Raw genomic sequence first — 27,681 nt, forward strand, 5'->3', positions numbered from 1 at the left:
TAAGCGCGTCAGCAGCCCATTTTTGAGGGCACAGTTTCAAATCCAGATGCCAGCCTTCCTGTGCGGAGTTTGCATGTTCTCCCAGTGCTTGCATTGGTGACTTAAATTAACTTAAAAAAATAGTGCATCGGAATTTCAATGAAGCTTGCAAATTAAAAGTTGTTGACAATCCTGTTGAAGAGCCAGATTAATTAACTAATGTTATTGTCACAGATAATGAAACGAAATGAAAAGAAATAAATGAAATGATCTGCATTCATATAGCGCTTTTCAAGTCAAGACTTCCCAAAGCGCTTTACATTGTGCTTTACATTTCCCAATAGCGGCCGTGCAGCCATGTAAGGCGCTAACCTGCTTTTGGAGGGCATTTGGGGTTCAGTGTCTTACCCAAGGACACTTTGACATGTAACACGGAGGAGCCGGGATTCAAACTCCGATCTCTTGATCCCAAGACGAGCGATCTCTTGATCCCAAGACGAGCGCTCTACCTCCTGAGCCACTGCCACAACCTTGCACATGTTTTTTATGCTCTCTATCAATCAGAAACACACACGGTTGATTGGCGAACTAATGTTATGATAAGAGCTAATTTCATTCTCTAATGATGAACGTGCCTCTCATAACAAAATAACTACATGTTTTACGGTATATCTCAAGCACAAACAAACTTTTACACTTTGGACAAAGGCATGTTGGGAACAATTATTGTTCCTACTTCATTGGCTCCACCCCTCAGCCGCTTATCCAATCAGATGGTGCGCGGTGGGTAGCGTCCAAGGAAATAGAGGAGCAGGAAATAGGGAGAGCGAGACTGGGCTGCAACTGAGCCTAAATAACCCATTCTTTAATTTATTCAATTGGTTGTTGAATAAATAAAAAGGCCGATACCAACAGCCGTCAAACTTCAAAATATCGGGGCGAACAATCAGCCAGCCCGATAATCGTCTGGGTTCTAATGAAGAGCATGACCCGTGACCCCATGCTATCTGTCTCTAGATCAGCACTACTGCAGAGTAAGTCCGTTTACACAAGCGCCTCCCTATGTTTACAGTTAGTACACTTTTTTGTTTTAGCATGGCTAAACTCTTCTATCGTTTATTTTGTCTTTCTTTAACTGAGGTTAAGGGGAGAGTATTGAATTACAACAGACAGAAGATTAGTCTGGGTCAAAAGAAAAGTTGTGTCATTTAAATTTAAATGAAAATAAAACTGGTCCAGTAAAATAGTCTTCGTCTGAGGCAATATGGAGTAGGGGCAAGATCTTGTACATTAATTCTCATTAGCTCTACAAACAAAACGGAGAGGAAGTATTTAAGAAGTAAAGGTATGGATTATACTTCACATAATGAGAGAGAATGTGGAAAAGGGTGAAGTAAACATCAAAGACATTTCTTGATACTTAAAGGTTGGGGAGCAAAAAGCTTTCAATGGGGTGTTGCTTAATCCCCCCAAGCATCCATATATTGCTTTACTACTCCTTCGCGTTGCTTATAAAATGGCACAGCCTTTAACATATTGTCTTAAGAACCTGGGAATGTACACACTCATCTTGAAAACAGATTTATTTGCAACTATGAACCAGGGTTGTTGCATTTTAAGATACAATCAGTGCATTTTGATGGACCAACCAATGAAATATGGGGAAAGATCAGTGTTTTATTCTTGAAATATTACTTCAGCATCATGCATCAAGATTTTTTTTTTTCCGGTTTGAACAATCCTGCAAAATTTGCCTACAATCCCAATCTAAGAAGAACACAAACTAAATCGAAGGCTGTGCATGAACTGTTTTGAGAATATGGACCTTTTTTCAAAGGTAACGGTCAACAATCACTGCAAGTTCAACCAACATTGAGTAGTCCAAATTTGACCACACAGAAATAAAAGAGTGCAATCACATGCCTGCAAAAGAATGCAGCATGGGTACCATTAAAATAATTCATATTGGACTCTGAATGTTTATTTTGTGTAAATACAACAGGAGTTAAACCAAATCCAGATATAAAGTAACCATAGTGGTTAGCACACAAAAGGTATTGGTTCAGGACCAGGTAGAAACATATGTTGACCTGGAGAGGGATGGGCTGTACTAGCAAGACACACCACAGGAAATGGTGCCCACCAACTATAAAATGACAGACATAAAATTGTTTATGTTAGAGTTAAAAAGGGGTTGAAAACAAAGCACCTTTTTAATGTAAAACACCTGTACAAAGGAGAAATTAATCTAAAGTCTCTCTCTCTCTCTCTCTCTCTCTCTCTCTCTCTCTCTCTCTCTCTCTCTCTCTCTCTCTCTCTCTCTCTCTCTCTCTCTCTCTCTCTCTCTCTCTCTCTCTCTCTCTCTCTCTCTCTCTCTCTCTCTCTCTCTCTCTCTCTCTCTCTCTCTCATTTTTTATTTGTATAGCCCTTAATCACAATAAGTCTCTAAGGGCTTCACAGATTAGTACACTATGTTACACAGACTATTTTTCAGCCGGCAAGAAGAGTAGGTTATTATTCATATGCAATGGAGTAGAAGTGAGTTTTAAGTTTAGATTTAAACATTTCCACTGAGGTTGCAGATCGGATCTCAGGGGGAAGAGCTCTCTCTCTCTCATTTTTATTTTTGAAGGGGCGTCGCTACTTCACAGATTTTCACTTTTCGCGGGTGGTTTTGGTCCCCATCAACTGGGTCTAAAAAAAAAAAAATTATAAAATAAAATATTTACAAAAAGTAATAATATATATGTATATATATTTTTTTTTTTAAAGCATTTTTCAAGCGGCGTAGCTACTTCACAGATTTTCACTTTTTGCAGGTGGTTTTGGTTCCCGTTAACCGCGATAACCGAGGGATTACTGTACAGGGGCCTTAAACTAATCTCACGCAGGCCGCAAATGCTACAAGGCCCACAAGTATGAGACCCCTGTTTTAGCGGTTTCTGCACAAAGTCAATGTCTTGCTGCTAGCACATACTTTTTTAATTGGTTAAATTATAATTTTGAATAGTTAATTTAATTGCATCTTATCATTTATTTGTAGTATTGTTAATTTCTTTAATAAAAGATACGGCTCCGGGTAATGCTTATAGAGCAGTTTGGAATTTCTTATCTGAAGGCTTGCTCCCCTGTTCTCATTGCAAGTTGGCCTCTCTCCTTATTTTGAGGTTCTTCTGAACTTTTAGCTTATCACTCTATGATTGAAATTGGATTGAGCATTACTTTTGCTAAAACAATTGTTTATTTTGATTCAGAAAGCCAAAAATCATTATTAATTTGAACTTGGGGGTCTCACCCATTAAAACAATGTGTCTGTGCATGTATTGGTGAGCCTTGCGCGTGTGCATCAGAGGAATTTGCTGATTCTTTCAGCTGAGGTTGCGGGCCAAGAAGTTAAACCAAAGAGGGCAAAAGGATCTGGCGAGCATGCGGTCATCTCTGCATTCTCCTGACCTCTGAGCCCTCATCCCATTCCTCTACCTTTCACACAGTCTGTGAACACCACAGTCGCATACGAGTCTCATTTAGGAGCAAAGAAAGAAAGGCAGGACTCTCTTTCTCAGGAAGATTAGTGGCTCTCCCTTTGGAGTAGGCATTTGGATAGCGCAAGGAGTAGGGAGGAGGGCACTATTTTGTTTTGTTTTTCTGCCAAGGGGGCCGTGACCTGCTCCAGAGCGCCCTCCAGAGAAAAACAGTTGATCGCCTGAGCAGTATAACAAATGCATCCACAATAACTATGATTAACACTTTCCACTTTATCTGAAAGATACATTCAGAGAAGCTAGTCGATGCAACGTGTTTGAAAGAAATTGACCTATGGCTAAGCCCCGCCCCCTTTAAACACTAAGACAAACTCCTGTGAAGAGTGTTATGCCAAATGTCCCAGTACGACACATTTCACAGGACGCAACTGATGCTTTTTGGGCCCGGAAAGATAACATATCTCAAAGTGACAAGAGGTCCCCGAACTATGCATTGGCGGGTTATATTATTGATTTTGTTGTGGAGAAGGTCAAAAGAAAGCTTCAGCTAGTCGAACTCTAAGCTGCATAGTTTCCCAGGACAAGCCTTTTTACCATCTATAGGCTACCAAAAGTGCCTCTCTGTTAGTTTTGGTACTACAGTATTTCCAACATTTGTTATCTTAATTATTTACAAGTTAAAGGAGCTAAGCTCCAAAAGTTAACGTACAGGCTAGGTTCACACTGCATAGCTCTATGCTAAATTCTGATTTTTTTTTTTAGGTGAGTCCGATGTTGACTAGAGCCCTTTGAACAACAGCTAAAAATCACATAAGAATACCAACGTACAAAAACTAGCACGTAACAGGCCACTGAACTCCCAGTAAACAAACGTGATGTATTACGCAGCCAAGCGCTAACATTACCTTGTGTCATCCTAACGTTAAGTCCTGTCAAGTCAAGTCATTTTTATTTGTGTAGCCCTTAATCACAATTAGTCTCTAAGGGCTTCACAAGTTATTACATATAAGAAGTTTAGGTTATTCGTATGCTATAGAGTAGAAGTGAGTTTTAAGCCTAGTTAGACATGTTAATGTTATAACAAACTTTATATTTCTCTCAAGCTAAGTGATAATATGTTGACAAATTCTATGTTGACCTTAGAACCGATGCAGACACCTTATTAACTTCATCCACGTAGAGTTGGTGCTGTGGTCGACAAATAACTTCATCCAAAGCAGACCTTTGTCCCGATGTAGATGTGGCATAATCACAGTTGCACATAACCCATGCACACCATTTGACCATTTTAAAGCTTAAAATGTAAAAAAAAAAAAAAAAAATCACACGCAAAAAAAAAAAAAAGCTGACGAACTGCAATGCAATTAAATGTACATACCAGGAGATGTATTATAGCGATGTTCCACTACTTATATGCAGATTGCTGGACACTCCTTCATTATTCATGTTGTTACATACAACCCTCAATCTGCCAGCAATCATTATCTGAAGGGTGGGTTTGTTTATTTTGACCTACAAAGTACAACCAAATACAAACCTTGAATGCAGAGTTTCTCCTAATGGAAATATTCTCGATCAATAATTGTAAAAAAAGGGCTAAAGTAGTATACAGTATATTCAATTTGCTCACCAAAAGTACATATTCCAAAATCTACTTAAAATCTACAGTTAAAATCAAACATATCCCTGATATAATATTTTTTTTCATAAAAGGGGCAGAAACTAGCAAACCAGTTTTAAAACTTAAAACATACCATGGTAAAACAAGTGATAAGAGTTGTAATCAAAACAGGCCTGACAAGCAGCACATGATACGTTGTCGAGTATGGAAACAGGGGAATGTTTTTTCGCACTTTTTCCTCACAGGAATGTTTTGATCTTTTACTGTGCTGGAAGCAGGCACCGCATCTGAACATGCTACACTGACATAGTTAAGGGTCAGGTAAATGCAGGCTTGTAAATCCCAGGGCTTTAGAGTCAGGTTGCAAGTGACAAGTCTGTGGAAGCCAGTCGTGTAGCTACAACAAAATGCAGGCAGGCTTTCCCACCATTCGAAGGGGCCCATTTACAGCCAGTAACGAGGCTTTAAGAAAGCGAATGGAGACTTATCTTACGGACCGCAGCTAACATCCACTTTTTGTACTTGACAAAGACACATAATTCAAGACACACATCATAAGCAATAAAAACTGTATTTACGCAGTGCTAGAGGTAATATCTTAGGTCTGGCCCCGAACCTGGCCCGAACTCGATCCAAAATTCGGGTCGGGCCTCAAATGTCAAACGTTCATTTGGGATTGGGCCCGGTCCACGATTCTCTCTTGCTGTTTTTTTTTTTTAAGAGACGTTTCATTAAGCTATAATAACACCTTTTCCCAGTTTAAGGTCGGTCATTTGTTCAGGCAGCTGTTTTCTAATCATCTCACACTCCAAATCTCCGAAACTGCAAAGGCTGGCTAAGCCCCAGAGGTTGGCAACGTAATGTTCGACCGGCTAACTGGGCCACTTTCTACGCTGCCGGAAGATAGTCAGCCGCACCATTCCACGGCAAAGTGTCCTAAACGCAATGCAACACAGTCCACAAATTTCCTGGTGGGCCAAGGATACGAAGTAAGAGATGGTCCTCACTCCCCAGGATGTGCCTGCCTTCGCGTCAGCATTGGCCTTTGTCAAAGCATTGCCTGCCTTTGGGCGTTGCTAGCCTCAAATAGCCCAATGGCTTCAATAAAACCTTCAAAAGATTTGAAGCAGCGGGGCTACAGGACTGGCAGATGGCCAGGCAGGACGAGGAACAAATGACTCCCAACCAGATGTTGCACATCAAATTCGGTTTTCAAATGGACCCATGAAAATCTCATTGTAAGAATGTGGATACCAATAAACTGAGACTGAAAGGGCGGTAGAGGAAGCACCATCCTTGTCGGCATGTAATGTTCAATAAGGCACTTGGAGACCAGCACTGTGCTGACGGTCATTTATTACAGTAGCCATTCTTATCACCACACACTTCAGCAACCGCACACTTTATGGTCATGATGGCATGCCTTCGTAACATTACCCTTTGGCTGTGATTACATGCCACACACTCGTCATGTGTTTACTTTTCTTTGCCGCAGATTTGAAAAGCAACATGCATACTTGTGGAGTCCGCAGCATAGTAGTACCCCCGCTACTCTGTCTTCGACAGTGCCAGCGTGTTATTCAGCGTGCGCACGCGCTGTGTGGGCTGCACATGCACTAGTCGGCCGTCAGACTTTTTTCCTCCTCCATCCTCTCCCTCGTCCCCACAAATAAAATATTAAAAATTGCGTTTTCTTTGGGCTCAGTCCCTCACATCATGTTAATTTGTCAGGCTTGGGCTGGGCTTTAATATCTATCTAAGACAGATGTTGAAAAGCATGGAATAGTATTATTATATATTTTTACTTTTTTTTTTAATACCGTATTTTGCAAACTGAAAGGCACACCCAAAACAACAAATACAGCAGAAATTTGAAAGTGTGGCATATAACTCGATGCGCCTTACATACTGCAAAATACATTGGCTAAGACTGGAAATTCATACGTTATACGTGTGCGTTAATAAACGACACACTCATGCAGTGATTGAATATTGATCAATTAAAGAACTTCACTGATCAGAATCGCAATACTGGTTACAATGGGGATAGCGCCAACACTTAACCAGCTACCAGTGATACAGATGACACAGGAAAAGGCATTTGATTTTTTTCTCATGAACACACTATTTGCCAAAAACTGATTTGCATTGACCTGCAATCTTATAGGTCAAACAGACCCTCCACTTCTGAGAAAGGGGATAAGAAAGTCTTTCAACAAAATACTATGAACTTTTTACGCACATAAATATATAATACTGTAATGTTATTGATACACAAGTGAAGAAGTGGAGATACTGTGCAACAAACATATCAAAACAAAGATGTTTTCACAGGAAAAGTAACGATAATGTGATTGCAAAAAAACACATTTGGTGTGTTTTTATGGTCTTTCTATTTTTTCTACAATGTGAGTGCGATGTAAACTGGATCAAACACAATTAACCAAAATAAAAAGTGCTCCCTTAAGAAGAATGACATCTTAAAAAGGATTGTTGATATATACCTATTTTCTATTTGCACATGGATGCTTGAAAACAGGATCACATAAGAAATAAAGTATACGAAAACAAAAGAAGAACATTTGTCTAAGGACAAGCAAATGTTCTACTTTTTGTGTTGAAGTCAGTTATTCGCTCTTGATGAGGCTTTTGTGACCCTTGGGGGGTTTCAAAGTCTTCAAGCGGAGTCCACAAGCAGAATTTAGTAGTTTATAGCATGTATAAGGTCCGCCAACTTCATTAAGCTCATTTTCTATCACATTGTGTCTAATGCAAAAAAGAGCGCTCATCTTTTTATTGAGTAGGTTTGCACATTATACTTAAGCTCCTGTCCCTCTATAGATAAGCAGTGCTCAGTAAGGAAATGATAACCTTTAAGGAGCCATTGGATGTGCAACGGTCGTATACATATAAATAATTAATCTCAGAGCTAGTTAGATATTTTCTTTGCTGACTTCAAAATACTTGTCGACTCTTTGTGAAGATGCCAGAAAGGGTCCAATGAAACGTCCTAGTTTCAACCCCGCATCCCTAAACAATTAACACTCAACCCTGATCTTGTGGCAGGCCACCAAGATCATCATTATGAGAAAAAAGAATGACAACGAGCACAGTAACATACGATTGCATTACGTTTGCATTTTATAAGGGCCTTTATTTTTCTTAGACTTGTTATGAGGCCTCGGCTTCACTATGTTGTCAACTCCCACACCAGCTAGTTTTAGTAATTCATGAAACATACACCCGGGAGGTGAGAACAAGGTCTTTAGATCTGATTATAGCATTTTTTCATCATCCTCTCTCTGAGATCACTCAATGATGCAACCCCCACCTCTTTTAACTTAGCACCTAATTCCTTATGCAAGTCATCGTGCTTTACTTTACACACGGCTCATTGCACGATGGAAGGTTATCCTAATAACGTTACAACATATTTGTGTGTGCTGCTGCATTCCATGCTTTGACGTTACACACATTTGACATTGTTCTAAAATTCTAGACACTAAGTAAATGTCAGAATATGATGTATATGACGATCTGAACAATGGGATGATTCAAAAATCAATTCAAATAATATTTGTAAAGCCAAGAAGGAACTTAAATGTTTTTGAGATTAGGTGTTTGAGGGGTATGTTAGGAGTGACAAGATTAGATAGATTGAGAAATGAAATTGGGAGAGACAGGACTGGAGTAGTAGTAACTGAGCAACCGTGTGGATAAGATAGTACTCGGTTGGTTTGGACACATGGAGAGGATGGATGAGGAGCGAATGTTGTTGAGGATCTACAGAGCAGAAGTAAATGAAAGGAAACCAATGGGAAGGCCGCGATTGACGTGGATGGATGGTGTTATGAGTGCACTGCAGGAAAAGGGTCTAAATATAGTGGAAGCTTGAGCTCTTGTATGCGATAGGAATGAGTGGAGAGGTGTTGTAAAATGATAGTGGGATGTTTAGACGGGTTCTAAGGGATGGGCAGGGCACCTGTATGAGGTGGCAGGGGTAAACCAGTGAAAGCTGTCGGGTCCTGCTGTTGAACAAACGAGTGTGTTGTGTCACCCTGACCCGAGTGACATGGCCGCTTTTTTGTGTCCTCTTTCATCTGGAGGGACGAAAGCATGACCAACTTGGGTGCCGAGGTGCCTCATTTGTTTGGGTTTTCGGGCATGTGGGTTGGCCATGGTCCAGACATTTTTGTGTGCGTTTTTTTTCTAGTTTTTCCCTTTTTTTAAATTTTCTTTGTTTTTGTATGTGTTTGTGTTGCTGTTGGTCACCCCTCGAGGGATATGACCAGGGTAGGTAGATAATTAGTATGAACCAAGTTTTTCGAAAATATTGATTACTTGACTTGTCTGAATAACTACCAGGGCAACGACCGTAAATTCCTGACTACTGAGCGCACGTGGCTAAAAGCCGCATACTCAATAAAGAACGAAACTCAATTTAGTTTTTGTACAAACCGCACTGCTTTTAAGCCCCAGGTTCTAGCATTCGCTTATCGTGGTTGCTAGAGGACTTCAAGTCAAATCATGTTTATTTGATTTGATATACCATCCCCTGATCTAAAACCTACCTGAGGGCAAAGAAAAACTCAAAACCTCAACATGAGGTAAAGAGGAAACCTTGAGAAGGAGCCGCATATGAGGTAATCCCCGTTCCAGGATGACCAGGCTGCAACAGACGTTGCAATAACAAATACACAGAAATTGGAGAAACTTCAGCGACCCAACAATCCGTCAGGGTTGCCATGGTGCTCAATTGGTCCCTGCCGTGTGGCGCCAGGTGTTGTCACAGTTGCCACGGTGCCCAAATTGGCCCCGCCCACTGACACCAGCTGAAACGCATTGACAGATTGCTGCCTGGTTGTTAGATTGATCGTGAAACTTCTGCAAGACTCCTGTTAAACTCTGTGAAATGCCTAGTTCTGTGAATTTGCCTGTGTTTGATCCTTTTTTATTTTGGGCCTGATCTGTATGATTTTGTCCGGATTTCAATCCACTTCCACGACCATCGATTCCTGGATCAAGTGTGCGCGCATTCCTCCTCTCCCTAATAAACTGAGTACGTTACGCAATTGGGTTCTCAATTATGTTTCCTGCCCTGCTTTGTGACAGAACGCTCCGACCACAAAAATGAACCCAGCAAACGCTCACACAAGCGCAGATTGGGGAGAGCTAGAAACGACGTCACCGCCCTTCAACTGCAGGTCGAGCGAAATCTACGGAGCATACAGCGTCAGACGGAGCAATTAGCTCAGCGGACTGAGCTCCTGTTGCGTCAGCTGTCTGCAACGGCCCCGCCTCCCGGGGTTCTTTCTCCTGCCGCGCCGTCACCTTTCCTGCTCATTCGGCCCACGGAATCGCTGTGCCTCGAATGGGGTTTCCGGGAAAATTTGGCGCTGAGCTGTCCGAGGTCCCCGTCGGCCTCAACGCCGCGCCTGTTGGCCTCAACGCCGCGCCTGACGGCCTCAACGCCTGTCGGCCTCAACGCCGCGCCTGTGGGGCTCAACGCTGCGCCTGTCAGCCTCAATGCCGCGCCTGTCGGCCTCAACGCTGCGCCTGTCGGCCGGCCTTCCATACCCGTCTGTCAGTCAGACTCCCCGGCTCCCCTGTCCGACACCCCGGCTCCCCTGTCCGACTCCCCGGCTCCCCTGTCCGACTCCCCGGCTCCCCTGTCCGACTCTCCCCTCAGCCACTCAACCAACTCATCCGCCCGCCACTCCGACTCTTCCGCCTGCCAGTCCGACTTGTCTGCTCGCCACTCTGATTCGTCCGCCTGCCGGCCCAGCCTCTCCCTGTTCCTGCTTTTTCAGAGGCTGAAGTGGGGCCACCCTCCTCGGGAGCATCAGCCCATTCTGGGGTGCGATGTATTTTGTTTTTCTAGTGACTTCTGGAGCTGTCCCTTGAGGGGGGGGGGGGGGGGGTCCTGTCATGGTTGCCATGGCGCTCAAATTGAACCAGCCGTGTGGCGCCAGGTGCTGTCACGGTTGCCACAGCGCCCAAATTGGCCCCGCCCACTGACACCAGCTGAAACGCATTGACAGATTGCTGCAGGACTACTTAAACGCGGTCTCGCGAGTTGCCTGGTTGTCAGAGCGTCTGTGAAACTTCTGCAAGACTCCTGTTAAACTCTGAAATGCCTAGTTCAGTGAATTTGCCCGTGTTTGATCATGTTTTATTTTTGGCCTGATCTCTTTTGTTCGGATTTCAATCCACTTCCGCGACCATCGATCCCCGGATCGAGCATGCGCGCAATCCTCATTTCCCTAGTTAACTGTAAGTACATAACGCTATAGGGTTCTCAATTCTGTTTCCTGCCCTGGTTCGTGACAGAATGACTCAATAATAAAGAAAGAGAACAGAAGAACTTCCCACTGATTTTCAAATAATATAGTTAAATTGAGGACTTGATTTGTGGGTAAAAAAATTGAAACACCGTGACTACGTCGTAAATATTAAATAAAGTTGTGTTAAACCTCCCGTTTTGTTCCTATTATGTATTGTATCAGGGGTCTCAAACTTTGTTGAGTTGGGTGGCACTGAAGCTAGGGTCAGGGTAAGGTTGGGCCAAATGGGGTTTTCCACAAAAACAGCCCTGATAGAAAAATTATGCTGTTCTTAAAGGGAGAGTTTTTTATATTTGTCCACTAAATGTCACTGTACTATGTTATTGAACCAAACATGAGTCCAAGGAAGACTACAAACTACAGACACAGAAAGTGAGCTAAAAGCACCCTTTTTCTTTCAATTTTTACTAAGCTTATAAAGAAAAAGAAAACAAAAAGAAGGGAAAATACATATTTTTAAAATGGAAAAAAAAGGGAAGAATCAATAAGATAAAGAGGCAAAAAAATGTGAATTGTTGGTGGCACGAAAGATCATAGCAAAATCTAGTGGTCAGATTAAACACAACTCTAACTTCCATAATAGGTGGAGGGGGCAAAAAGTCATCCTGGGGGCCGCAATTGACCCCCAGACTGTGAGTTTTAGACCCCTGTACTGTATTAATAACATTGGCAACTATTTTCTCTTGAAGGGAATCACAAATGTTTCTAGATGTCACACAGTTTTTTTGTGTTTAGAGTGCATGAGTTGTGGAAAAGAGTTGCTTACCAATTCCTCAGTTCAGTCATGAACAAAAAAAAAAAGTATAGATAGATAGATAGATAAATAGATAAATAGATAGATAGATACTTTATTCATCCCCGAAGGGAAATTCACATTTCCAGCAGCATCCCTTTGCTGAGAACAATAGAATAATAAAACAAAAAGAATACAATACCCAGTGTGATATGCAAATGCCCACTGTAGCGTGTTATATAGAATAACTAAATAGTGCTACACAGAATACACATTGCAATAAGATTCGGCAATATGCTATGTAGGTGGTGTGGTTTACTGTGGGCTTTTACTCTGCCGGGTAGAGTTAAAGAGCCTCATGGCATGAGGAAGAAAAGATCTCTTCAGTCTGTCCGTAGTACAAGACAGTGACAGCAGTCTGTAACTGAAACTTGATTGTCCATGATTGACCACAGCTTTTCCAGTGCCCGTCTCTCAGCTACTGTTGTTAGGCTGTCCAGCTCTTTGCCCACAACAGAGCTCGCTTTCCTAGCCAGTTTATTGAGACGAGAGGCATCCTTCTTCTTGACGCTGCCTCCCCAACACGCTGTCACATAGAAGAGGGCGCTTGCCACAACTGTCTCATAGAATATTTTCAGGAGCTTTTTGCAGATTTTGAAGGAGGCCAGCCTTCTGAGGAAGTAAAGTCGGCTTTGCCCTTTCCTACATAGAGCTTCTGTGTTGGCAGTCCAGTCCAGTTTGTTGTGCAGCTGCACACCCAGGTATTTGTAGGTCTGGAAAAATTCTACACATTCTCCTTTCATGGTTACAGAAACCGGGTGAGTTCTGGTTCTCCTGAAGTCCACCACCATCTCCCTGGTCTTGGTGGTGTTCAGGTGCAGGTGGTTTGCGTCGCTCCATCGGAAAAAGTCCTGAATCAATTTCCTGTACTCCTCCTCCTGCCCGTTTCTGATACATCCCACGATCGCAGTGTCGTCGGCAAACTTTTGCACATGGCAGAACTCAGAGTTTTACTTAAAGTCCGATGTATATAGAGTGAATAGGAACGGCGAGAGCACGGTCCCCTGCGGAGATCCTGTGCTGCTAACCACAGTGTCCGATGTAAAGCCCCCCTGTTTCACATACTGGGGTCTGCCTGTCAGGTAGTCACTAATCCATTCTACAAGGTGTGAGCTAACTCCCATCTCTGTCAGTTTCCTACTCAGTAGCAGAGGCTGAATGGTATTGAAGGCACTGTAGAAGTCCAAAAATGTAATCCTCACAGCGCCCTTAGCCCTATCCAGGTGATAGAGGGATCGGTGTAACATGTATATGGTGCATATTTAAGCCAAAGTGTTAAAAATGTAGCACAAAAGTAGTTGCTTGTAGTCCGAAAATTTACTCTAGTGTAAATGTTTATATCCAGAGTTCGTACACATTTTCATAGCCAAATTCAAGCACTTTCAAATCAATTTTTTTATATTTCCAGTACCTTCAAGGGAAGAAATCCAGCATTGATCAAAAAAACATTGTTTCTTTTTTGTTGCTGTTGACCTTGTTGACTAAAAAAGGTGCAATCTTGCTGCTAGCACAAACTTTGTGGTATTTTGAGCTGATCCTATATATGATCTACAATGGGCTGCTATAAACTGACATGAATTCTGCCATTGTGCATCAACAATGCACGAGAAGCTTGGCTATGTCACACTTGTTTACAAACACGGAAAGGGCTAGGTGTTGGGTAATACTGGAGATCAATAAGGAAAAAAATAAGGAGGTACCCTTATTGATTGCTCCGAAACAGAGTTCATTCAAACTTTTAATCTTAGATACTATTGATCTTTTGCTTTTTGTTTTACTTTTTTGTTCATGTTTTTTAGGGCTGTGTGTCTGAATTGGTTAAAATACAGTTGTAAATAGTTAATTTGTTGGCATTTATGATTTATTTATAGCACTGAACAGGCAATATTCTTTGCCTTGAATCTGTTGTGTTGTTGTTCGACTTTAAATCTGTTCAGTGTGTAAAAAGCTAAAATTGTTTTGTATTTTACATTTTTTTTGTACATCTATGAATATTTGAATTCATATTTCATATGTTTTGCAGGGATCCCCTACAATATATATGAAATTATTAATGACAAAATAATTTGGTCCATAATGGTTTATTATCATTGATAATAAATTATTAAAAAATACAAAAATAAAATGCAAGCATTTTCAGGGATTTCACACACGAACCATGTATACCACAATATTGTTACTGCTCATGACAATTAAAAAGGTTTCTACCTCTAGAGGTCAGGGATGGCTTCTTCGGAATTTCTGAGAAGCTGCTTCCATCCAAGCCAGGTGGCTTGCATTCCTTCTCAGTGGCAGTTGGAGTAGATGTCTCCATGCTGCTCCTCTGCTGCCCAACAACCTGGCAATCAAAAAGTACAACCCTCGTTAAGTGGCGATACATTTTACAATTAAGCTTTGAGTAATGTAGTTGTACAACAACCTGCTGCTTTCCAAAAAAATGTTGACCGTCCAATTCATATTACCAAAAATTAAATGGAAAAACATATAAACAGTTCAATTTGAATTCACAGTAGTTTCTTAAAATTCTTGATTCCACATGCACATACTATTAGTTTTTTTTTACATAATTGAGACTAGAGGTCGACCGATTATCGGCACTTATATTTGGGAATTTGACGAATATCAGTATTGGCTTTTTTATTTCTTCGACAGGCCAATTATATAGGCTCAGATGCAGCCGAGCCTTTCCTTCCCTCTTTCCTGCTTTCTGTCTCACACACAACCCAAACCGCGCCATCTGATTTGATGGGTGGAGCCACTGAAGCAGGAAGAATAATGTTTGAGCAGAGTAAATAAAAACAGCTCTGCTAACTTCTGAGTCCCGACATGCCTGTGAGTCAGGAAAGCTGAAAATATTGAGATTTTAAGATGTCTGCGGTAAAAAAGCGTGTGTGTGTGTGTGATTAGGAGAGTGTAGTTAAAAGTGAAGTTGATTAGTTTAAGGAAACACGTTCAGGTGGAGACTGTTATGGTAGCACTTATTACAACATTAGTTTGTCAATCAAGCGTGTGTGTTTATGATTGAGAGAAAGCTTAAAAAGCATACTAAATTGGAAGCCTGAGTGGTTACCCCGTCAATCTGGCTATAAAACCGGAGTGCACCCACTTTACATAGCTACATTGAAATGTTGATGCAATTATTGTTTTAAGTCAATTCAAGTCATGTTGTATTGACATTTTTATTCATTTGTTGTAAAAAAAAAAGAATCAGCGAGCTATTCAAGATTTTGTGTAGCATACCTTTATACCAGTTGCTGCTGAGCTCAACTTTATTTATTGCACTGTTAGTTTTTGGTTTAAGTGAAAGATTGGTCATGTTAGTTGTGTTCAAATTCTAATGTATTTACTGTAAAAGGTTTCAGAGATCCATTCGAGTTTTATTTAAATTTATAACAAATATTCTTTGTTTCTTTTTGCATTATTAAACCTTTTAAGCTATTACAGCAAGTGAAAATCGGCTGCAAATATAAGTTGTCGGCCTTCTCTTGGTCCAAATAATCGGTATAGGTGACGGCCCTGAATAACCCTTATCGGTCGATCCTTAAGTGAGATGGCAAGAGAAGCTGTAATTCAATGTTTACATAGTTATTTAGTGATGGTCGTCCACATATTTATTCTGTCAGTGCAAATAATGTTGGGTCAACCCTTAAGCACACATGGGTTCGTTAGTTTAATGGCATGGCTTCACAGTGCATGCTCTGTCCCAATTGTGAATGAGAGTGGCCATTGGTGCTGAGGTTTTAGCCACACACTGTGTCAATACCTCCTCATGAGCGTGTGAATGGAGGTTGATTTGGCAACGTGCCGCCTGTCTGACTTGTTCGGATGATTCTCCACTCAGAACAAACATTATCTGGTACGACCCTGCCAGATAGGCACGCCACACTGTCTTGACAGCTACTGGTCAGCGTTTATTTTCAGACTCGTGTGTGAATATGTCCGCCACCATTGACAAGTTGTTGTGAAAAGAGAAAGCATTTAAATAATTTGCAGGGTTCAAACACCTTTTCAAGGCCAAATTCAAGTACCTTTTAAGGTCTTTCAAGGCTAGTTGCTCTTTTTTTTAAAGTTTCTTCAAAGGAAGAAATCCAGCACCCATGAAAAGTACATTTGTGCTATTTTGCACTTTTCCTATCTATGATCTTTTGTGTCAATGGGCTGCTATGAACTGACCTTAATTCTGCCTTTCTGCTTCAACAATGAACAGGCAGCTTCCATACGTCATACTTGTTTACGAACATGAAAAAGGCTATAAAGGTGTTGGGTAATAATTGAGTTAAAACCGGAACAAAAAACCGGAAGAAAGTAGTGTATGTATAAAAGCAGAAAAATGAGCCAACTTTGGAATCAGGCACAGAGCTGGACAGCCTGACAACTGTAGCTGAGAGACAGGAACTGAACAAGCTGCGGTCAATCATGGACAATTCATTACATCCACTACACAGCATCCTCTCCAAACAGAAGAGTAGCTTCAGCGATAGACTGCTGTCACAGTCTTGTTCCACAGACAGACGAAGGAGATAATTTATTCCTAATGCCATGAGGCTCTTTAACTCCACCCGGGGGAGTAAAAGCCCACATTAAACCCCACCCCCCACATTCTTATTACAGTGTGTATTTTCCGTAGCACTATTTAAATACTCTATATCAACACGTTATATTGGGTATTTTTGTATTCTATATGTTTTATTTTATTGTTTTATTTTTCAACACAAGTATACTGCTGGAAGTGTGAATTTCCCTAGGGGGATGAATAAAGTATCTATCTATGGGCGGCAGTGGGTCAGGAGTTAGAGCGCTCGTCTTGGGATCAAAAGATCGCAGTTCGAATCCCAGATCCTCCGTGTTACATGTCGAAGTGTCCTTGGGTAAGACACTGACCCACTAATACCCTTAATATGCAGGTTAGATAGATAGATAGAGATAGATAGATAGATAGATACTTTATTCATCCCCGTAGGGAAATTCACACTTCCAGCAGTCTACCCCGTTGTTTATTAACAGATGAACATGATGCCCTAGGGGTGCTTGTAGCGAAGTGGATGACGTCACGCCAGTCCAAAAATTCGACATCCCTGCGGCAGATGGAAAACTTTTCTTTGTGAAAATCCAGGGATACACCACCTCGTGTTAGCAAGTCCGCCTCCTCTCCGATTCCCCCCGGCTTTCGTGTCTCTGTTTAGCGGCGTTGAAGCCGGATTGCTCCGGGTAGCTCCGGGTGGCTACACGTTAGCGTCCGGAATGCTAAACGTGAGCCGTGTTTCCGCAAAACACAGCAACTGCGCTCCCTGTGCGCTTCGATGTTTTCCACCAGCACTCGATGATCTTATTTGGTCGTGAGTTCGCATTTACCATGATTATGGATGGTACCGAAGACTTATAACGCCGCTAGCCGCTTCGCTAGCTCCGGCTTTTCTTCCACGATAGGCCCCTTCATCACGCCGGCACGAGAATTTTTCAGGGCAAGGAGTTGAAATTCCTTGAATACACGCATTTCTTGTGCGTTAAAACCCATGTCCATAGGATAGAAGTAATCCATAGTGTAGTTGTCAAAACGGGAAGAAAAAACACCGAAGATAGGAGCAGACAATAAAACAATAGGGCAGCTGCTGGAAAAGGCAGCCGCTCGTGGCAGCGCCGCTTTGATGTTTGTAAGGTTAGCGCCTTACATGGCTGCACGGCCGCCATTGGGAAATGTGAAGCACAATGGAAAGGGCTTTGGGAAGTCGTGACTTGAAAAGCGCTATATGAATGCAGATTGTTTATATCTATCCATCCATCACTTAAATAATATTGATTGCTTCGAAGCAGAGTGCGATCAATCTTTTGATCTTAGAGACTGCTGATCTTTGCTTTTTGTTTATATTTATTTTTCACATGTTTTAGTAAAGTTCTGTGTCTAAATTGGTTAAAAGAGAACCGCTAATTGTTAGAATTTGCATTTCATCATTTATGTATATCATTGAAGCGTTCCATTCATCCATTATCTGCCCCGCTTATCCTCAGTAGGGTCACAGGGGTCCTCGGGCAGTGGGCAGGGGACATGCTGAACCAGTTGCCAGCCAGTCGCAGGGCACACAGAGACAGACAAACCACTCGCTCATTCACACCTAGAGACAATTTGAACCGGCCAATTAACCTGACATGCATGTTTTTAGAATGTGGGAGGAAACCGGAGTGCCCGGAGCAAACCCAAGCAAGCACGGGGAGAACATGCAAACTCCACACAGGAAGGTTCAATCTCATGCCTTTCCAAGCAGTTCACCCATAAACAAAACATTTTTCTGACCTTGAAAACACAACGTAAAAAAGAAAGCTTTTTTGAGAACTTCAAGCACCCATACGAACCCTGTTGGTAGTCTGTTCCGCGACCTCGTCTCCAGAGTGACTCACTCTTAATAACAATTTTAGACGTGCTGCAGAACTGAATAAAAATCTAAATACTGTATAATTGGATACATACAAAATACAAGTAAATTGTTTATAGTTATAGTAGACACTCAGTTAAATGGAGAAAACATCCATGGATTTTGAACTTGCAAGAACAGGGGAGAAAGCTCAAAACTCAGATAATATCTTCCAACCTGTTCTAAAAGCTTTACCTTGAGATACAACATATGCAGACTATTTAAAAATGTACTCATAAACCGAAACATCGCAATCAATCTCAAACAAGATACCAGAAAACTACAAAGAGAGTAGCTCACAAATAACGTCCCAAGGCAGTCATTAATGAGTTGAATATCCACAAACATGGTCTTGTTACATCCAGGATCATCCAGTAAATCCAACCGTGTAAAAATTACTCCAAAACACACGACAGTGCCAAAAGATTAAAAATAAATAAATAAAAGAGAATATCTACCCTAAAAGCATTTTGGCATCATTAAGACGGTCTTTGTTTTAATCGGTGCATTTGCCACTTTATATCTGTTTACAAATAAACACACTCGTAAAATTATTTTCAGTATGGCCGTTGCCTAAGAACTTTTAAGTGACACAACTTTCGACCAATAGCAGGCTTTTTTTCACTGTCCATAGCACTGGCCTAGGCCTTGATACAGTAAAAGGAAGATAGCTTTCTTTAGCTCCGAATATCTTGAGGCAATAGAAACCAATTCAAATGATAATTGACACAGTGGTTAGCCAATTAAATTCCCAACATAAATGTATCCATATTTATGATCTGTATTTGAATCAGAGCTGAAAATGAACCATGCAACGCCACTCGTAATTCATTTTTACGCACCATTCTTATGTGAAAGTGTGCACAATCATAGAGTGACTTCTGGAAAGAGAAGCCAAACATTTACAACTCGTTTAAAATGTCTAAAAATTTGGCCAAGGTAAAATACACAGTTGCAGAGTTTTTATAGTGTAAAATTGACTCCAAATGGCCACGTTTGGAAATGCCTAGATCTACCCTTATAAAAATATTTTTTCAAATTGTGATCAAATTTGACAAAGTACCGGGTAAGGTTTCAAGCTATTGTCTCACCTGTTTTCCAGCTAAGATGCCCATGCTACACACATCTGCAGGCGTTTGATTCCAAACATTATTTTAGGCAGGAATAGACCAATTTCTGTGGGTTCCAAGTCAGATAACTCTTGCAGTGATTATTTTACCTAGGGCTATAACTTCAAAATATTACCTGTCAAAAGGGACCGAAACGACCATATTCTATATTCACGGTTGGTTCAAGAACCGCATTCAATTTACTTTAGGCATGTCTAGGATAGGGATTTTAGGCGAATTTTTCAAGAACTTTAAGGGGTTAAGCATATACAGGACTGTCTCAGAAAATTTGAATATTGTGATTTATTTTCTGTTATAAAATTAAAACACAAACATTTTGCAAAACTTTCATCATTTCAATATTGCAGATTATGCAGAAAACACAAACATCCCATCTCAAAATATTTGAATATCATGAAAAGTTACACCAGTAGGCTGTTTAAATGTAAATGATTTTGTTTTGCATGCACTTTCCATTTAGCATGGTGAAACGTTAGGTAACTTTATTTTAAAAAGACGGTCCAAAGTTTACTGTGTAGCTCTGACAAACAATTCATTTGTATAATGGCACAACCTGAGAAGAATAAAAATCTATAATTTCTGTCAGTTTTGTATGTTTTAAGTTTGGAAAGTGTTAGCTGATTACTTGCTGGTTTGTTTCAGCTATGATGGTGAAATGAGGCGTCTTAATGTCAATTAGAGTGACGTAAGGCGAACAATAAGTAGAACAAAGGGAACTGTCTGATGTTTATGGATGATATGACTTATTGATGTAAAAGACAAAATCACTAGTAAAAGCTCATCCTTCATTCGGGGGTCATGCTACAAAATATACATGACTTTAAGAGGTCCTGTGGATAACATATTTGGGCCAATTTGGATCTGGGCTGAGACTTAAGATCATACCTCTAATGTTGTTTGATTTTCATTTTTGAGTTCCGCTGTGTTGTGTTTGTATAGTGAGGTGAATTGGTTCAGGTGCAAAACTCCATTCACTGTGTTTAAATAAGCCAGATTACACTTTCAATACCACACATGAAAATATTTGTCCCCATGTGAATACATTTGTTGTGCTCAGAAAATAATTACTTGTCATCTATTATTATAATATGTAACGTAGTTTACTAATGCAGGCAGAATGATAAAGTAAAAACTGAAAATCAAAGCTAAGAATGAGGAGTTAACATTTTTTTCAAGGATCGGCCCACCTCAGAACAAAAGGTCTGAATGAGGCTCCTGAGTTTGACATACTTTGCTTAAAGCAGGGTTTGGGAACCTTTCTTGACCAAAAGAGGAATAAAACTAAAAATATTTACAAAAAATAATTTTGGGAGAGAGCCACGCCGTATAATTTCTGAAATATTTTTGCAAAACAGCCAAACATGCTCTCCAGACAAAAGCTAATTCTCCAACACATGTTGTTTCACTGTGTGTCATTTGATGATATGATCAAATCTATATGTTGTGAGGGAGTGGCATGGCCGCTTTCTTGTGTCCCATTTCATCTGGAGGGACGAAAGCATGCCTAACTTGTTTTGGTGTTTGGGCATTTGGGTTGGCCATGGTCCAAAAACATTAGTGAGTATTTTTGTCATTTATTTTCCCTTTTTATTTTCTTATTTACTTTGTTATTGTATGTGTTTGTCTTGCTGTCGATCACCCCTCTTGAGAGATATGACCAAAGTAGGTAGGTAGGTAGATAGATAGATATATGTCTAGATAGATATATGTCTAGATATATGTCTAGATAGATAGATAGATATATGTCTAGATATATGTCTAGATAGATAGATAGATAGATAGATAGATAGATAGATAGATAGATAGATAGATAGATAGATAGATGTGGTGAGGGGCCCTCTCTCCTTGGGAGGTGTTAGAATTCTCCCACCGTGGTCCACTGCGTGCCGTAAGAGGCGACTAAAGTGGAGGGAGCGAGGGGACTGGGGATCCTCTCCTCTCTATCTCAACTCCCTAAGAGACAGCAAGGCAAAGAAAGGGGGCGGGGGACCGAAAGGTCTCGCAAACCCTAAATGAGAGAGGATGGGGAAGTAAAACGACTGAGTGGAAGAAAGGGGAGATCGAAAGGATGTTGACAAAAGGAAGGTTCATGTGTTAGCCTTGAGTGAAAAAGATGAAAAAAGGCTGAATTACAGTTTGGAGGTATGTATGGTAGAAAGACTGGAGTTATGGGTGGACAAAATAGAGAAAGAGTGACTGTGCTTGTGAGTGAGAGGGCGAAGGAATAACTGGTGGAGTGGAAAGGGATATCTTCGAGATTGATGTGGGTGCGATTGAAGTGGGGTGTAGAAGTATGGATGTTTCTGAGTGCATATGGACCTTGTTCAGATAGAAGTGCTGAGGAGAGAGAGGAGTTCTGGAAGGATTTGTCCCTATGTGTGGCAAGTGCGAAAGAGGGGTGGAAAGTGGTAATACTAGGTGACCTGAATGCTAGAGCGTGTGATGGAATGGTTGAAAATGTGGTTGGTAGTGTAATGTGTACATGGACGGTGTGGTGAGAGAGGTGAATGCAAGAGTATTTGGCCGAGATGTGAGGATGATAAAGAAACGGTGGAACGTGTGGCAGGTAAGTCAGTTGTTGTGTGCAGATGACACCACGCTAGTGGCTGATTAGTAAACATTGAGAAGGTTGGTAATGGAGTTTGGAAGAGTGTGTGATAGGCGTAAGTTATGTGTAAATGTAGGGAAGAGTAAGGTGATGAAGGGTTCCTGTGATGAAAAGGGCATGGCATTGGAAATAAGGTTGCATCGACAGGTGCTGCAAGTTGAAAGCTTTAGGTACTTGGGTTGTGATGTGGCTGCAGTTGATGGAATGGAGTTCGAGGTATTGCACATAGTGAATCAAGGAAGCAAGGTTTTGGGTGCTTTGAGGAGAGTGATTAGTAATAAGAGTATGAGTATGAATGTAAAGACATGACTGTATTAGAGTGTGATTGTGCCGACTCTGTTGTAAGGTGCAGACACTTGGAGCCTGAACGCAGATTTGTGAAGGAAATAAATGTTTTTGAGAGAAAGTGTGAGAACAAGGTCTTTAGATCTGATTATAGCATTTTTTTCATCATCCTCTCTCTGAGATCGCTCAATGATACAGCCCCCACCTCTTTTAACTTAGCACCTAATTCCTTATGCAAGTCATCGTGCTTTACATTACACACAGCTCATTGCACGATGGAAGGTTATCCTAATAACGTTACAACATATTTGTGTGTGCTGCTCCATTCCATGCTTTGACTTTACACAGATTTGACATTGTTCTCAAATTCTAGACACTAAGTAAATGTCAGAATATGATGTATATGACGATCTGAACAATGGGATAATTCAAAAATCAAATCAAATAATATTTGTAAAGCCGAGAAGGATCTTAAATGTTTTTGAGATTAGGTGTTTGAGGGGTATGTTAGGAGTGACAAGATTAGATAGATTGAGAAATGAAATTGGGAGAGACAGGACTGGAGTAGTAGTAACTGAGCAACCGTGTGGATAAGAGAGAATTCGGTTGGTTTGGACACGTGGAGAGGATGGATGAGGAGCGAATGTTGAAGAGGATCTACAGAGCAGAAGTAAATAGAAGGAGACCAAGATTGACGAGGATGGATGGTGTTATGATTGCACTGCAGGAACGAGGTCTAAATATAGTGGAAGCTAGAGCTCTTGTATGCGATAGGAATGAGTGGAGAGGTGTTGGATAAAAAGGATAGTGGGATGTTTGGACGTGTTCTAAGGGATGGGCAGGGCATCTGTATGATGCGGCAGGGGTAAACCAGTGAAAGCTGTCGGGCCCTGCTGTTGAACAGAAGAGTTTGTTGCGTCACCCTGACCTGATTGACATGGCCACTTTCTTGTGTCTAATTTCATCTGGAGGAACGAAAAGCATGACCAACTTGGGTGTTTGGGCATTTGGGTTGGCCATGGTCAATTTTTTTTTTGTTTTTTTGCTACTTTTTCCTTTTTGTATTTTCTTTGTTTTTTGTATGTGTTTGTCTTACTGTCGGTCACCCCTCTTGAGGGATATGACATGGGTAGATGGATAGACGGATAAACGGACTGATCCGAACAACCAATGATACTTTCCTATATTTTACTTTTCCTTCTGGCTGGAAGAAACTAGTGTCCACCGGTGCAATGTCAATATAAATATACCACTTAAACTTTGTCTCCTGCCCTGTCCGCAGAGATCTGCTCATTTCTAACGCTAACCCAATGAAATTGCTCTGAGTTGTTTGATTGCCGTTTTTGGCATTTACAGATTGTTCTGTGGGTTTTCGCTATCAAGTAACTGAACAGTGAACATACATAGTTTTAAAAGCTTTTTTAGCAACTTACTGCCAAAACAGGGTCTGTTGGTGTGACACTTTGACCATAAAATGTAGTTTAGAATCTGCCCTATAGATACTAGACTGAACCTTTGACAAAGAGAAGGTTGCTTCGGCTTTGCATGTTCCTATATCAGGATGTAACTACTCGACAGAGAAATGTGCAATAGTTCAATTTTATCTCCGAGCCATATATGGCTCACGAACCATAGATTACCGACCCCTGGTTTAAAAGATTGTCAGCTATTTTTTTTTTTACATTCTCAGCCTCATTGACTTAATGGCCCCCTTGCCCTTGAGCTAAAACACGCTGTGTGTTTAGTTTGAGCTTTGTTCCGTTTCAAGTGATCCTCTCCTCAACTACCATTGGACATCTCGTCTTTCAACAACACAAAAAGGAATGAAAACATATCAAAAGAGGCCCTCTCATTTTGAAGACATCCAGGCATCTTACTTACTTCTACCTATCTTTCCGCCAGCATGCCGCACATGCTGGTAGTCTCTTTTTCCGGAAGTATGCATGCTTGCATTGCGTGTACCTTCCTGCTAACTCGTTCAGCGAGTGCAACAAATAGATAGCAAAAGTACCACCTGCAGACCTCCCTGCTCAGGTTTCTCCGGTTGTCTAGTATGCAGGTTACCAAAACAACCTTCAAAGGCCAAAGTATCAATGTTCAATTTTTTGTCTTTGTGTCTTTATCAAATTAGTTTCCACTAAACTTAAACATTTTACACATTCGGTTGAAAACAAAAAAATAATCAGGAATTCTAATTGCACGCAGGGTTCTTAAACCTTTTTAATGGCAAAAATCAAGCACTTTTTAAGCATTTTCAAGCAAAAAAAAAGAATGGAAGTATTGTATGTATAAAAAGCTTAATTACTTGCTTATTTCATTTTTGGGAATATTTTATTTTCTGCGTTTCTGTGGATTTTGTGTTGTTGTTTGACTTTAAATCTGTTCAGTGTGTAAATATATATCTCATCTCATCTCATTAGCCGTACCGCTTATCCTCAGTAGGGTCGCGGGGGGGCTGGAGCCCATCCCAGCCATCTGCGGGCAGTGGGCAGGGGACACCCTGAACTGGTTGCCAGCCAATCGCAGGGCACACAGGGACAGACAACTCATTCGCTCATTCACACCTAGGGACAATTTGGACCGGCCAATTCACCTGAAATGCATGTTTTTGGAACGTGGGAGGAAACCGGAGTGCCCGGAGGAAACCCACGCAAGCACGGGGAGAACATACAAACTCCGCACAGGAAGTCTGGAGCTGGATTTGAACCCACGACAGGTTCTCATGACATGAACTGTGCCGCACAAGCGCGAACCACTGCGCCGCCGTGCTATGTATATGTATATATGTGTGTGAGCTGGTAATATTTTAATCTATATTTTATGTGTTTTTCAGGGAAGCCATGCAAAACATAAAATTACTAATTACAAAATAATTCGGTGCATAATGTTTTATTAATATCAATAATATATCATTAAAAAAATTAATCTGAGGAAAGAGCTGGTTCTTCTGAGTGAGCCGAACCAAAAGAGATGTTTTTCTAAATATCAATATAACGCCATTATGAAAAGCCACCAGAGCAGGCGTGTCGGCATCATTTTCACACACTTTTTTTTGCTTCATTGATTACGTGGTCTATAGAGTCAGACTGCCAAGATACATTGCAATGGCAACAATTTTCAGCATTTTTAAGCACATCACCCAAAATTCAAGCATTTTCCTGATTTCGAAAACACGACATTAAAATTCAAGGATTTCAAGCACTCATACGAATGCTAGATACAAAACAAATACTATAGGTTTTCCACATTGTGTCTGTAACAAACTAAAAGTAAAGGCATCTTACAAAACTATCAAATTTGTTTTAAACGTGGATTTCCTCCGGGCACTCCTGTTTCCTCCCACATTCACAAAAAATGCATGTCATGTTAATTGGTCAGTCCAAATTGTCCCTGGGTGTGAATGAGCAAATGGTTGCATGTCTCTGTGTGCCCTGTGACTGGCTAGCAACAAGTTCAGGGTGGCCCCTGCCCACTGCCCAAAAATGACTGAGATGGGCTCCAGCACCCAGCGACCCTAGTGAGGATAAGCAGTATAGATAATGGATGGATCGATGGATGTTATTTGATATAAACCAGGGGGTCTCGTAACTACGACCTGAGGCATTTGTGGCCCACATGATAATAGGTTGAGGGCCCTGCCTTAATATGAAAGTTAAATGTCATGTTAATTGGTCCAGTCCAAACGAAAGTTTGTTATGGATGCTAGCTCTGTGCTAATTAGTTAGGCAGGGCTCTAAATTGCAAATGCAGCCGCAATTACAGTGAGTGGGGGATTATAGCAAAAACTAAAACATGAGAGAGACAGAAAGAGAGAACGAAACAATGAGAGAGACAGAAAGAGAGAACGAAACAATGAGAGAGAGAGAGAGAGAGAGAGAGAGAGAGAGAGAGAGAGAGAGAGAGAGAGAGAGAGAGAGAGAGAGAGAGAGAGAGAGAGAGAGAGAGAGAGAGAGAGAGAGAAGAGAGGAGAGAGAGAGAGAGAGAGAGAGAGAGAGAGAGAGAGAGAGAGAGAGAGAGAGAGAGAGGAGAGAGAGAGAGAGAGAGAGAGAGAGAGAGAGAGAGAGAGAGAGAGAGAGAGAGAGAGAGAGAGAACTAAAGAGAGAAAGAGACAGAGATCGATTTTTGACCAATTTGATTTTTACTTATTAGTGTTTTATTCGTATTACTATATTAATTTTCTCTTATTAATTCTTATTGACGTATTTTTTTGCCTTTAGAACTTATTTCGTTTAGAAAACAAATGTATATGAGAATAGTGGAATGTTTGACTAAATTACATTTGAGACCCCTCATATAAAAAGAATAAATAAACTAATGAAAAAATTATGTTATTACACGTGTTAATGATATGGCCCAAGCGACAGGATTTATTTAATTTTTTAAACGGTACTGATAGTTTGTGGGGAGCAAAAAGATTAATCATCTGGTTAATTGTAAATTAAATTCTGCCAACAGGAAATATGTAAAGAAACAATACTTGACAGTTTTATAATAATTTTTTATTTTTTTTTTATTTTTAGATGTTATTTTGCGTTGAGTGTTTTTTTTTAAAGCCATTTGAGTACTGTGGATTTTTGTTTTCTTGTCGAAAACCGAATTCTGGCCCAACCTCAGTTAGACCCTACCTACGGCGTCCCTCAAGTCAATTGCCCAAGATAAATGGTGCAACTTTATAAAAAAAAATAAGAAAATAAAAAAAAATAAGAAAAGGGCACTTTTAGAACTGAAACCAAAATTGCGGATGCTGTAGCAACATCTAGTGTAGTGGCCATTTGCGCGTCCCAATTACCCAAATCCCTTTAGACATTCCAAACATCCCAAATCTCTAGCACATTTGGAGAAGGGATGTGTCCCGACTTGACAGCCATTTAAAACGTACCTTTGAATAAGTTTCCCTGCATCCATGCTTCAGGTTTTATTCAGCGCCCTCTTGGTTAAGAAGCAATTGGGTCAAAGGAGCCGTGCCCATAGCGAATAATAGATTAGGGCAGCTTGGGATCCTTTTTCATTTTTTTCTTCACTCATCAAACTT

General features: G+C 40.8%; 1 protein-coding gene across 1 annotated transcript in view; it reads right to left on the reverse strand.

Annotated features, from left to right (window-relative positions):
* gli2a (GLI family zinc finger 2a) overlaps positions 1 to 27,681 on the reverse strand; it is a 146,258-nt gene that overhangs the window by 82,986 nt on the left and 35,591 nt on the right. The window contains exon 2 of the mRNA XM_088352835.1: positions 14,428 to 14,557. Within this exon, the coding sequence (XP_088208961.1) occupies positions 14,428 to 14,533 (106 nt within the window). The 5' untranslated portion in view covers positions 14,534 to 14,557. The remainder of the gene's footprint in view (positions 1 to 14,427; positions 14,558 to 27,681) is intronic.

The sequence above is a fragment of the Urocampus carinirostris genome, chromosome 14 (genome assembly GCF_059441175.1).
Source record: "Urocampus carinirostris isolate Australia breed hairy pipefish chromosome 14, RoL_Ucar_1.0, whole genome shotgun sequence".
Classification (NCBI taxonomy): domain Eukaryota; kingdom Metazoa; phylum Chordata; class Actinopteri; order Syngnathiformes; family Syngnathidae; genus Urocampus; species Urocampus carinirostris.